Here is a 14,059-nt window from a genome sequence, read left to right on the forward strand (position 1 = left end):
CACCCACAGATCCCACTGGCCCTAGCTAGCTTCTTTTCCTCCCCTTCAGCTCTTCCCATCATCCAGGAGCCCCATTTCAGCCCAGCCAGGACATTAGCCTGCACATCGGGGCCGGGGCTGTGCTGGAGCTGGAGACTGGCACTGCTGCAGCAGTGTTGGGGTAGGGGGCTGAAATGCACTGTGGGGAGGCTGCTCAGGGCCAGTAAATCCTATCAGTGTGCTCACAACCCTGACATATATCTTGCAGAGCTTGGCAACAAGAACAAATTGATATGAAGCTCATATGGTGAGGAAGAATGGCCACTTTAAACCACTTGGTTCACTCGGTTTTCAAAGTAGCAAAGTACTTTTTCTTTGTATTTTAGTAGTGTCTGTTAATTACAGTGCCAAAAAGTAGTATTTGCTTAAATAAAACAAAATGTTTTCTAAGTACATATAAGTTAAATTATCTAGGGAAGAGCTCCACCAAGAAGCTTTATTTCAGACAGTAGAACTAACAAAACTTCCACGTAGCTCTAAGAGGTGTTCAATTTCTGAATGTCTGAGACTAATGAAAGGCACTACAGAAACTCTGAAAGGCTTGTATCGTGGATAGGAAGACATGAGAAATAAAAGACTTTGCCACAGTTGTATCTATAAATCCTATCTAGTGGAATGGGTATAGATTTATAGATTGGTAAATTGAGTTGTCCAGGTCTGGAGACACTCAATTTTCTATTTGCAGGTTTTCCTTTTACCTCACTGATTACACTGGATGGAGCAGAACAAAGCTCTTTTGTTCATGGTAATATTGAGCAGCTCCTCCAAAGGATAACTGCAGCACCCCTGCCTGCCAGGGATCAGATCAGCATTGCTCTGATGTCCTACCAGGCCTGAGCAAGCCACAGCTGGCAGCTACAGCCACCTTCCCTGGCACGTAAACCAAAGTTCTCAGCTACTGAATCTGCTTTAGCAGCTTTCTTGAAGACAGCTGGACAGCTGGATCCAATTCTCTGTTAGAAGAGCAAGTGCCAGAACCTAGAAGCCACCTCTGACACTAGTGATCTTGACAAATGCCGGCCACATCCATCATGCCCTTTGGGCTCTGCCTGCTCCTGGCTCTTTCTCTTCCATTGCCAGCAATGATGGTGCAGCACACCCAGACAAAGCTGTTGGGAAGAGGAACGGAGGAGAGTACATTAGAAGCTGAGGTTATTTGGGTATGAGGGGGATGGAAATGCTACGTTGATCCCAGAACATTTGGCACGCGGCTGAACGACAGCGAAGAAGAGCATCAGTCTTCCAGATTTTTATTCATCTCCGTCAGGCTGCAGAGCTTGTTTTGCCAGAACTGTGAGCTACAAGTTAGTGTCATTTGAACGATATGAAGAGGGGCTGGGGGAAGGCAGCTGAAAAGCTGAGCTGTCAATTACAGGGAGAAACCTCGGAAAGACGTCTGTGAAAAGCTTATGCATAGCCACTTGGGTCTGCTGCAGGGCCTGCTGTGGGGTAAAATAAACTAGATGTGAACGTTCCATGCTTCTGTGACTTGGGGGTTTTGGTTTTCTTGGGCCCTTTTCTTCCAAAGGAATGACTCCCTGCTTTACGGGAGGTGCGGGTCCCCTGCGCACCGCTGTCTGCAGCCACCGCGCATCGCCCCCCGCATCCTCCTCTCCAGCCTGGAAATACCGGGCGTGACTTTGGGGCGCCGTGCCCGGTCGGGGGGGGGTGGTCCCGGGGAGGGGCTGATCCCGGGGGGGCTGATCCCGGGGGGGCTGATCCCGGGAGTGGGGGCTGATCCCGGGGGGGCTGATCCCGGGGGGGCTGATCCCGGGGGGGGGCGGGGCCCGGGACCCCCCGCCTGGCACGAAGCGCGCGGAGCCGGAGGCCCCGCCCCCCTCCCCCCCCCCGCGCGCTCCCGCCCCCCGCACGTGCGGGGCCGCCGCCCGCCGGGACTACACGCCCCAGAATGCTGCGCGGGGGCGGCCGCGGTGCATGGCGGGAAGCGCAGTCTCCCGCCGCGAGCCCCGCCCCGCCCTGCCCGGCGCCCTCCGGCCGCTCCGCGCGCGGCGGGCGGGCGGGGCCAAGCGGGCGAGAGGCGCGCTGCGATTGGCGGAGCCCGCCTGGTCACGTGCGCTCGCGGCCGCTCTCCCAGTCACTCAGCAACGGCGCGCGCTCCCCCCTCCCCCCCCCCCTCCCGCCCCCCCGCGCGCTCGTCACGGCGCGCCCCGCGTCCCCCCGCCCCGCCCCGCCCCCCGCCCTCCCTGCGCGAGCCGCCGGAGCCGCCGGAGCCGCCTCGCAGGAGCCGCCGCAGCCGCCGCCATGGCCGAGAACGCCGCCGCCGCCGGCCTGGAGAACCACCGCATCAAGAGCTTCAAGAACAAGGGCCGCGACGTGGAGGTAGGTGCGGGGCCGGCGGGGCCCCGGCCGGGCCCGGCCTCCGCCTCCGGCGGGCGCGAGAGGAGGGGCCGGGGCCTGCCCGTGCTCTCGGCGCCGGGCGGCGGGAAGGAGGCGGGGAGCGGCCGCCCGGGGCGGGCGGGCGGCGGGGGGGAAAACGCCCGCGGGGAGTGGGGGGCGGGGGGGGTTTCTCCTCCGTCATGCGGGCGCGGCCGGCGGGGGGCGGAGGAGGCGGCGGCGGGGGGAAGGGTTGTTGCTGCCGGCCCCGGCACGGCCCCGGCGGGCGGCCTGCGGGCCCCTCCGCCGCCTCCCCGGCCTGCCCGGCTGCGGAAGGGCCCGCTGGGCCCCGCGCCGGCGGCCGTGCCGTGCCGGGCGGGCAGGATGCGCCGCCCCCCCCAGCTCCCCCTCCTCCCACCCGAGCTGCCTCCCCGCGCCCCCTTCCCCGGCTTCGGCAGGGTCGGGGCTCGGGTGCGGTGGACAAAGGTGCTGGCTGCCTTTTGTGCCAGCCCCTCTGGCCGGGGCAGGGGTTGGGCTGGCCGCCCCCCGGGCCCGCCGTGCCGCTGCAGAGCACGGGGCCCCGCGCCGCTGGGCTGGGGCCGCTCCCACGCTCCGAGCTGCCTTTCTTCAGCCTCCTGTGCTGACCGATTTTGCTCCCTGTGCTGCCTTAAATCGACCTTTCCCCCCTCCCCCTTTTTTTATTTTTTAAAATGCTGGTAGGCACATAGGTCTGCTGGGCGTCTGCATTTCGATCGGGAAGGAGTGTGGTGCTTTCTGACGCGGGTGGGATGCTAATACACTCCTCCGAATCTGAGAAATGCCGGGTGATTAGAAGCTTATTCTCGGGAGATGTTCCGAAGGTCTCCTGAATCGGTGTGTCATTACTGGAGACATCTTCAGTTGTGGTCGCAATTGAAAAGCCCAAATCTTTTGTTTAAGTTTCTGTAATAAGAAAGGAAGGGGGAGGGAGTTCTCAAATCAGACTAGGATTGAAATCGGATTAGGGTTTGCTAGAGCGAAAACCTAAATATATGTCAGATTACTGTGACTTCACCCCAGGGTGTTTGCTATGCTTCCGTGGATTTTATCACTGAAATTCACTTCTGTAATCAGTAGGGCTGGAATTTTAGCCCTTTGAAAACACATGTTGTATTTCAGCAGAATTCACACCTCTGCTGCTATTGTTTGGGTGGAGGCAATTTTATGCAGGTCAGGCTTAGCAGCAGCAGTGTCTTTAAGATGACATTCACGATGTGAACTAATCTTTATCTTAATTTTTGTCTAACTTGATTATAGTGAATCCTTCTCACAGCAAGTATTGTATCTAAAGGGTATGATAACTTCAGCATGTGTGACTTAACATTAGTAAACGTTAGAAAGTAACTAAAAATTGCCATCCTTCTGTTTAGCAGTTGCTTTTCAGGGAAAGGGGGAGCTGTGGTGGGTTTCTTTTCCCCCTTCCCATCCAGTGAGACTCTTCCTGCTGCTTCTCATTCATTTTGTCCTTGTCTCCTCTCCCGGTATTGGTTACTGGCATTGTTGCTGCTTTCTCAGTCACTGGCCTGAATCCATCAGAGCTCTAAACAGGGAAAGGTTAGGTATGTCCATGCCTACTGTGAACTGATCTGTCATCCATAGTTGCTTATATTATAGCATGCCAAGACTAGGGGAATTTAAGTGTCTGCCATAGGGGGGAGGAAGGGAATTGACTGCTTGATCTTTACTGCAATTAGTTATACCAGACCAGCTAAGACAGCTTAGCTCTCATTTCTTCCTGAAGGGGAGTGATTATTTTAGTATAGGGTATTTGCTGTTACAGAGAAGTATATCCTCTAGGGTTATCTTCCAGTGTGCTGACTGACTTCCTTTTGTGACTGAGCCTTAGACTGTTTGGCAAATAGCTCCAGCAATGTTAATGTGGTTGAAGCTTTCATCCGTGCTTTTGAAAAGAGTTAAAACCTAAGAAGCATCTTTCTTTTGGGGGCAGCAAAGAGATGAAACACAAAAGACTGTAAGAGTTGTATACCCATGAAGGTATGGTAAAATGAAATTTAGATTAATTTAAAGGACTGTAAAAGGTTAGAAATATGTTAGCATCTTTCAGGGCAACTTAATTTGTATGAAATGTCTGAAATTTTCTACTACACCTCCTTGTTGACTCTCTTCTCATCATGGTACATGTTAAAAAGTTCATATTAGAGGTACACTTCTAAGTAAACTTGGTCTAACTTAAGTCCCTGTAAGTAAAACAATGTAAGTTAAGTAGGTGGAGAATGAAGGAGCACAGCAGTGCTATGTAATTGCCATCACTTGCTGTGCTTCTCTTCAGATACTGGTGTACAGACTGGCTTATTGATTGGACAGTTTGTATTTAGTGAAAGTTATCAGTTCTTCACAACATGCTTTTCTAAATCAAATATTATACATAATCTCCAACTGTGAGCAATTAAATATGCTTGTTTTTTATCTCTATGCTGCAATAAGGAGATCCTGCCTCCAGTTTTCTCTATGTAACTTTGGAAACCAGGAGGCATCGGTGCTATTGTTGGCGTTGGTCTGCATCTACACATTTTGTCAGATTCCACCAATGAGAAAGTAATGGTTAGGACAATGGAGTAATAAATTATGGTCTGATATCTAGACTGTAGCCTTTGGAAAATCTAAAACATTTAAAGCTGTATGCTCTGGATTTCAGTTTGAAAACAGTGATGTTTGAGTCACCTTCTGCATGGAGACAATCACTGCCTTTGAACTCATCAGGCTTGAATATATTCTTAAGTAATCTTCCTTTGGCTTCTAATAAATACTGATGAGTTATTATTGATCCTCTCTGGGTACAGACTCTTCTGGCAGACCAAAATTACTTACTTCTTTAATTTGTAGTTAACTCATATTTTATTACTGGGTTTGCTAGGCCATACAATTGTCTCTGCTTTTTGTTAACGCAACTTGGGAAACAAAAGAGACGTACTTTTAGGTTAAGACAGACCTCATTATCCCTTGCAACTTATCACTGTGTATTTGAATGATGTAAAGAAGAGTAAATAAATTGATCTGTTGAGCATAAGTCAAAGCTTCTGAATCCTTCACCTGTACAAGTTCATTCTACTTTTCCTAGTTTCAGGTTTGGGTGGAAGTTCCTTACCTTTTTGTTGGCATCCTCTTTTAAGGAAGTAGAGTTGTGGTTTTGAAGTATTAAAACTTCCAAAAAGTATTTAGCCCCCAAAAGGGATAACAGCAAATCAAATGCTGGAAACCAAGCATTATGCCCTTAGCATGAGTTTGTGTTCTTGCTTTTATTAGTGAGGCTCTTCTATTTTTATAGTTACTGACATGTGATTAGCAGCAGACAGACCTAACCTGAACCTGCGGAGCTGAGTGATAAGGAGCCAAGGCACTAGTGGCTTCATCTGGACAAACAAGTGCCAGAACAGTTTCTCCTCAAAACCTTCTCAATTTTCTGTTCCTCAAAGATGTGAAAGGGCTTTTTAAATTGTCCCGTATATGAAGAGGAAATTTGCCTGTGTTGATCATACGTGTAGTCTTACATTTCAGTGGGTTTCTTCTAATTGTATGGCACTGATTATTCCAATACAGTTGAGGCTTTACAGGATAAGATTTAACAGTTGTGATCACTTAATTTGTGATTTGTAATATCCCATTTAACTTCTGCATTTGTTTGCTTATATTGACATCTAAGCTAGCATAGATTATAGAAAACCTAATTTGAACCTTCTGATTTTTCTGTTAGCAGTTCTTCAGCTTCACTTTTTACCTAGTAACATCTTTCTTAAGCTTTTTTACTCCTCCAACTTCTGGGACTAGAGATGTTATTCTACAATAGCAGGCACCCATATGTTGGCTCAATGTTCTCATGTTTAAGGTGACACGTTAAACAATTCAACCAAGTTCTTTTTGTTGAGATTCATCAGCATCATTAGCTAAAACTGTGGAAAAAATCTTGATGAATGGAGTTGTTATGTTTTGTAGGCTATTTGCATAACTTACTTTTAGTTTTGTTTGTGATGCAGTGAGTCTGTGTGGTCATATGATTAGCAAAATGCATACTGGATCAAAAGTAAAGCTCCATGTGCACTCATTTAGCAAACAAACCAACAAATCAGCTAGTGAGGAGTTAGTGCATTATAATGTAAAATAACATTCTGTAAAAACACTTCAATGACTGTGATTGAAATTTCCTTTGTATACTTGTCACACCCCTCATCATAAGTCAAAAGAACACAGGTTCTTGAATTTCTGTTGCTTAGGCTATAGGATAAACCTGCTGAAATTTGATTAGGGCTGTTCACCAAAATGAGATAAAGCCACTCTGTCATCTTTCACCTACTCCTACTCTATTTGATTTTAAGCTTCAGAGGTCCTGGCTACTGTGGTGTCTTATTCCCAGTTACAGGTTTTGGCAGGGCAATTATATCAGCTTTTGGTCTGTGTTACCATTTTTGTTCTGTACCCTCAGCATCCCAACCCCAGATGAAGCAGAGGAAGAAACTGGGCTTAGCCCATGTCTCCATCATCAGCTTGGCAGCTTCTGTGTGTTTATTGTTGCTGCTTTGTTAACAGTGTGGATCTAATTCCTGAGGATGCTTGAATTTATTCACATTTTTCTGTCATGCTGCCATGAATTTTTATGCAAGCAGAGGAATAACCATTCTGGGGAGACCAAGTCTGCACAGTCTCTGGGCATCTGAGAAGGGTGTAGGTTGACTTAAAGCCATATTTCTGTCAAAAGTCAAAGGCTCGTTGAAGTGGAGGTACCAAAGCTGCGTAGTGTTAACCAATGAGCAGATGTGCTGCTACCAGCTTATTCCTTGATACTGTTCTGTGCACTGGGTGGCTGTTTTGCTGACTCCCTGTACTCCCCTCAAACACTATATGCAACAAATAAGGCTTGTAGCAAGCACAGAAAGCCTGTTATTCCAAGCTACTTTATAACAACCCAGTATCTTTCAGGTGTGCACTTTTACAGATTGATCAGCTTTCTGCCTTTTGTCTTGCTGTCACAGGAGGAACTGATACTGGCAAGAGAAGAGATGGGAAGGAATGGGGAATGTAACAGCTGATTTAGGTTGGTTTAAGGTACTGTGGACCTGCTGTCTTAATAGCCTCACTGGCTCAGTGAATCTCAACTGTTACAGTGAAAACACAGGTGTCAGGTAGCTTCCTTTTGGGAACTGGATTTAATGTCAGATGCAGTATTCTTATGCAGAGTTTCTAAGCTTTGACTCCTGCAGCTTTATTGCCTTTTCAGACAAGTATACTCTTGGGAGAATACAGGTGTATGTGTTTGCACCTTGGAAACAGTTACATGGGTAGGAAATAAGAGGTAGATTTGTGAAGACTCCTGGTTTTCTATTGCTGGAGAATTCTCCAAACTTTAGTTAGTCTGCAGGTAAACAGTACAATATCGTGAAATGTTTGTGTCTCTAATTAGAAAACAAACATCTAATAAGACTACTTATGTATACTGTCTTATATTTTCCTTACAAGGTTCAAAATCAATTGAATGCTTTGTATTTTTAAATGTTTAAAGATACAGATGCCTTAGGAAGTAATTGTTTATTTCAGAAATACCTGTGGAGAAAACATTTGGAGATGGCATCTCATGATGAACATAATCTTCATAAGCTGATTGGGATCTGTGCTTGCTGTATTAAGGCCCAATTATTGCTGTTTATTGTTGTGATATACCAAGCCTTAGCTAATCTTCCTCTAATTACAGAATTTGTTTTTCTTCATTCTTGTGTATTTCTAACACCACAGCAGTTGCTCTGGTATCTCTAAAGCTGCTTCTATTCAAAGGATTGATTTTTAACTTGTAAACTGTCAAATTTGATAGCGGCATAACTATCATACTAGTTTTAAGAGCTCCTTAACTGTTTTTATGTAAGTTCTTTGAGGCTTTCATCATATCAAGCATGACGTTTTGTCCTCTAAAATTGTGTTATCTGAAAAGACAACGATTAGGAGGATGTACCAGCTACAAGTGACTAATCAGATTTGTATTTATTGTGGGTTTGGAAGTAGAACGAAGCATCTAATTTATAAGATCAGTCCAGAAAAAGCAATGAACTGGTTCAAGCAAAGAGTAGTAAAGGCAAATTGCCAAGTGAAATGACTTAAAATGCAAAAGAATTGAAAAGCTATATATTTTCCAAGAATAGGGCTTATCAGTCGTTTCCAAAATACACAGCACTCTGAAATTCTGACACTGAATTGGTGTTTCTGGATACTTCTGTAATAGCAGGAGCTGTGGACTTCACATTCCATTTCACATGATTTGATATGGATAGTCAAAGAGCTACTTTCTTCTAAAAAGTTAGCCCTACATCAGAACTGCCTGTGCCTTAGGAGTGAACTAGTAGCAAAGCTCTTTGTATTTCTTGAAGTTTTTTTGCTCCCTTAGCTTCCTGAGCCAGCCCTTAAAGTCTGAAGAAGGCCAGTGCTGGCTCAAAGAGGAGGTCAGTATGAAAATAGGATGTATACCTTGTCTAGTGATACTTAACTGTTGGATTGTTATCTATTCACAAGTAGATTGACACCATTAAATCTGCAGGAGAAGTTTATATAATTTCTTTTGGATCAGTTGATACTTATTCTCAGCTTAAGCAAATGTTAAGCTTGATTTGTGTGTGTGTGTTTAATAAATACAGCAAGTACAAAATAGGAATATATACTGTATGAATGGCTCCAGAACAGGACATAAAAGAAGTATCTTCCTCATTCAAACACCTCTTACTGAATAACTATTTTCCCTTACATTCTGTCATGTCTGACAAGCTGAGGATCTCTGTGCATTTTACCCTTGTTTATTGTCAGATTCAATAACAGGTGGAATTGGGAGGTAGTGATAGAATAGGTGATTTACAAAATCGACTTGGAGAAATGGCTTCCTCATAGCTTGACTTGTTAGCCTTGATGGAGGTGTATTTTAATGAGTGCTTAAGCCCCAAAGCAAACTTGCTGGTGTGGAACATAATCAAACCTGTTTGCAGCAGCAGAAGGTGGTTAGTAGGTGGTCAGACAGAGTTCTAGGACAACTTGTGACCAGGTTTTCAGAGATGCAGTAAGGGATTCCTGGCCAGGTGCAGTGTGAGATCTCAGGTTTGCAGTTCTCAGAATGTCCTAGACTTTGCCTTTTCTTAGTCAGTGTCATTGTAAGTCAGAAAGTTGATGGAATTATGCAGAGAGACATGATAGTTCTCTCACAGATAAGCAAAGGTCACCCTAACCAGCAGAAACTGTCTTTACATGCAGTTTTTTGGCACTGGGGTCTCATACTTCTTTTCACACACAGAAATTACAATTGCACAGACAGTGGTAGTGATTTCTCTGCACCAAAAATCTGACTTGCAGCCAGATATAGAAGGCTGTCAACATCAAGAGAGAATCCTGAAATGGGAGAGCCCTGCTAGGAGTCAGCAAGATCCTGTTAACCACTGTTCATCAGACACGCAAGAAGAAAGTAAGCTGGTAATGGGTAATATTCATAACACTGGACAAACAGCAGTGTGAGCAGCCTTCCAGATACAAAGAGACATTTAAGGAGCTCTGACACAAGCTGTGAATGTGACAGAACCTTTAAGGATCACAAGCTGCCAGCATCAGGTCAGAATCTGGCAGTAGCCTCTTCACGTGCCTATGGTCAACAGTGGTGTGGCCCACTATACCTCCGTGTTCAGCATAACCTGCGTTTTGGTGGGTCCTACAGCTGTGAGGTTTGAATGAGTTTTGTATTCATTTTTGTCCATCAAAACCAGACGACTTCTGGTGATCGAAGTAACTTCTTAGGGCTAGCTGGTACCCTTTTTATGAAGGTCATTCACATTGGAGATTTTAGAAACTGAAGGTTGAGAAATCCTTAAGGAGAGAAGTATGATACCCAAAATGTTAAAATGGCAGAAACATGGGATTGGGGCATGTGGCATGGTAAAAAGTGGTAAGTTAAAAAGTAGAAGCATCTGGAATTCCTAATATTGAAATGATTAAATCCAAAGGGTTGCTTACAGGATTCATAAAAGATTGTGGGATGTTGCTAGAGCATATTTTCTAATTCATAATGCTCTTTCTTCTTGTTAGGTTATTAGCTGGATCTGTTGTTTTCTCTTGCATCTTGAGCAGAATGATCTCTTCATAGATTTAATTAGGCAACTAGCACATGGTTAATCTTTTTTTTGCTTTTTGATTACAACTTTCAAAAAAACAGGAAAAAAATACTCATTTCATATGAGCCATATAATACTATACCAAAAAAAGTTCACTCTGGTTAAGTATAGACTAGCTCTCTAGGGACTTTGTTTTGTTTTTTTTATGGCATCTGCACCCTATGAATGTATGCAATTGCAATGATTTTTTTCCATTTTATACATAGAATAATAGGACTTCTTCTTCTCACTTCACAGGTACTTTAAATATATCATAGAACCCTAGAATGATTGTCTGAGGTACTTTAATATTACAGTTGAATATTTTTAAAGTATATGGAAAAGGAGTGTCTTTGTTCAAACATAGATTACACAAGAAGAGTTATCTGGCTAGTATTTAGCCTAGTAGGTTTTCATTTTTCTTTTTCCTAGGGGAAACTAGTATAAATATTTGGGAAGCTTAAGAATGTCTGGTTTTCTGTGGCATTTGCCCCAGAAGTCCATGAGACCTTTCTGAGCAAACAATTAATTTTGTAATTAGATTCTTCAAAGCGGCCATCTCCAATTTTATAAAAACCTTTAATTTATTTGAGTCTTTATGCTGATCTAAAGATCAAAATTTTAGTCTGATGTCTGCATGTTACTGTGAACAGTCATTTTCATTTTGCTCTGCTGTTTTCTGTTTCCATGTCCTGTACACAAGTTAATACAGTGTTTAGTCTCTGAAGTATGGCATTAAAAGTAGTGGATTTGGTTTCTGGCAACATCTGTTGAAAAAACATGAACCTTTACCTCTGAATTGGGGTCTTCAAGACTATGGAAGAGGAAAGGGACTCCTGCTCTTTTGCAATGGCGATCATATGTTTGGCTTGAATAGACAAGATTACTTTATTGTCCTCCTTGATGTGGGAATGGGAGGGATGCTTGCTTAGAAATTCTAGAAGACTACAAAGATGGTGTCATGTCTTGGGAGAGACCAAGGAGTCTTGTAGTTTTCCCCCAAGGACAGAATAAGCTTCTGTTTCTAGGAGATTATAAAGCATCTGCTGCACTATTTGTCAATACAGGAAAATAACTGATAACTTTTAAGCATTCACACACATGAACAGAAATTTGTGTACTGGCAAAAGCAAATCCCTTTAACAAAATGGTACCAAATTTCAAATCCTTGTACTTTATTTAGAGTGTGTCAAGAAGCCTAAATCTTACTACTTTTTAAATAAATGTGAATAGGAATCTCTTGTAATTAGGTTTTTTTGGTTATCCACTGTTCTTGGTGCCTGTTTGGCATATCACAATATTCAGATAAGGCAGGACTGGCATCATTGTAAAATTCAGTCTGCCCTTCTGCTTCCAAAAAGTACAGGAGAGTAAAAATTTGATACAGGTGTCCTTCAGACCAGTAGTTAGTTACTTTTGGGCTGTAGCATAAATGACATAATTCCACGGTTCTTCAAGGTGGGCTCCTGTCAAAAGTGGACACAGCAGTGGCTACGTTGCCATTGCTCTTTGGAATACCATGTGGAGAGGTTCCTTGCCCTGTTAGGACTACAGGACAAAGTAAATAGTTTGAATTGGTTGGTGATCCTTGCTGCCTGCCTGTTGGTCCGCAGAGACCAACTGTTGTGCAGTGATGATTTAACTTGGGTTTTTGTGGGATTACCTGGAAGCTTCAGTTTGACTTCAGGTAGAGCCTATATGGCTGCATTCCTGTCCTTGTTCTGATGTCAGTAAAGGTGTGATTAACAGATGTATGTCTGAATGGAAATGCTGTAAAACATTTGACTAGGTATAATGTCCTTGATTCACACAACAACAGTAACTGGAAATCTGCTAAATTGTCTTCCTTCCTCTAGTTGAGTTTTGATGTTGAATAGGGAATTTCAGCTCTTATTTTATATTAAAACAGTAGATAACATGTTTATTGTATTCTGGATTGCTTTGTGTCCTTTAGTATTGGTGCAATTTATGTTGAATGCAGCTAACTAAATTGCTTCAGGTCCAGTCTCCTGAGGATTTTCTGATGTGTTTGTACTTGTAAACTGGGTAATTGGTATATGGAAATTAAAACATGAGTGCTCACATCTCACTTTCTTTGCTGGTAGTAGCTCAGTATGTAAGTTAAACAAATGCAGAGAGGATATTTGGAGCTCGAAGAATATGCTTCCAAAAGAGCTGGTAAAAACACTTAGCAACTGCTTTTCTACCTTTGGAGCAGTAGAAGTGGATAATGTGGATGGGCAGCTTTGTCTGCTTCCATAGGGCTTTCATGTGAGTCAACACCACGAGCAACAATAATTGGAGACTTACGGGTTTCCATTTTGGCATGGATGTTAAACTTCAGTTACTCATTATCCATCGCTAAGTAAGAGTCATATAGGATATCTGATGCGTCCGGTTTGCTGGGACTAGATGCATCCAGTTTGCTGAGACTAGCCAGGTTCAGATACTTGAATTATCTTGCCACAGACTGGCTAACAAAAGGCAGCTGGTATTCATTTCAGGGGCCCCAAACTGAGTATTAAAAAACGTGTGTCAGCTTCAGCTGCAAAATAACTAATTTTCATTCAGTGGCCTGTATTAACCCCAAGGAACATGAGTCCCAGACAGACTATGGCATATAAAATACAGTAGCATAAATACTGCACTCTGCTTCCAGTGTACCTAGTAATGCGTTAAAGGTTGCAAGACAAAAGGAAACTTTGTAAGTGTTCTGCAGTGCACAGAGAATCTGAACCAAGTTCTCATACTTTTTGCTAAATAATAGAATGTGTCACTAGAAGAGGAGCAAATACTTTTCTGATCAAACAGTATTAAAATGAAATAAACTTCTCCTGGACTCTCAGGTCAGAATAGAGGCACATAGTAAGTGTATTTGTCTGCTTTGGTGGATCTGTTGCTTGTACTGCAGAATCCATACCCCCTGCCTGCATTTCTTACTGGGTCAGCATAATTTAATATGGAGCTATGATAACAAAGCCAGGGGTGAAGTTGTTCTGACTTTGTAGTCTATAGGACTGAAAAAGCATCACTGTTTTTCTTAGAAGGACAATTTGGAGCTTTGTTGGGAGTACTTGGTAATTAGGTCAATCTCAAAATTGGGTGTGGGGAAGGAGAGTTGGCCTAGAACACTGCAGGGGGAGAAGGGCTGGCTAATAATCCATGATGCATGCCATTAAAGGAATAAACCTAGCAGGAAGGGTTAATTTTTTACTAAATATTTGGTTTAGCTTGCCATGGATATCAAATCTTTTAGCCTGTCCAAAAGAAACAGAGGGGATCAATGTGCACAGTGTAATTTGTTTTAGTTCTTTTGGTTGTGTTTAAGTAGTTGTGTTCAGATCATCATGATGCTGTCCCATCATTTTTCCCTCATATTTTGTGATTTGCTTGTAATTCTTGCAGTAAGCTGCGTGCACTTTGAAGTGTGAACAGGTATAACAGCAGTATCACCTATCAGTGTCCCTTTGGCTCTGTTTTTGGCTGAAGCCAGCTGTACCAGAACAAGTAGAGCAATATCATCA

At 43.9% G+C, this 14,059-nt stretch overlaps 1 protein-coding gene across 1 annotated transcript in view; it reads left to right on the plus strand.

Moving 5' to 3' along the window:
* Positions 1–2,240: 2,240 nt before the first annotated feature.
* KPNA3 (karyopherin subunit alpha 3) overlaps positions 2,241–14,059 on the plus strand; it is a 53,028-nt gene continuing 41,209 nt past the window's right edge. Inside the window, exon 1 of the mRNA XM_051622368.1 lies at positions 2,241–2,379. Coding sequence (XP_051478328.1) covers positions 2,302–2,379 — 78 coding nt within the window. The 5' untranslated portion in view covers positions 2,241–2,301. The remainder of the gene's footprint in view (positions 2,380–14,059) is intronic.

The sequence above is a fragment of the Apus apus genome, chromosome 1 (genome assembly GCF_020740795.1).
Source record: "Apus apus isolate bApuApu2 chromosome 1, bApuApu2.pri.cur, whole genome shotgun sequence".
Taxonomy (NCBI): domain Eukaryota; kingdom Metazoa; phylum Chordata; class Aves; order Apodiformes; family Apodidae; genus Apus; species Apus apus.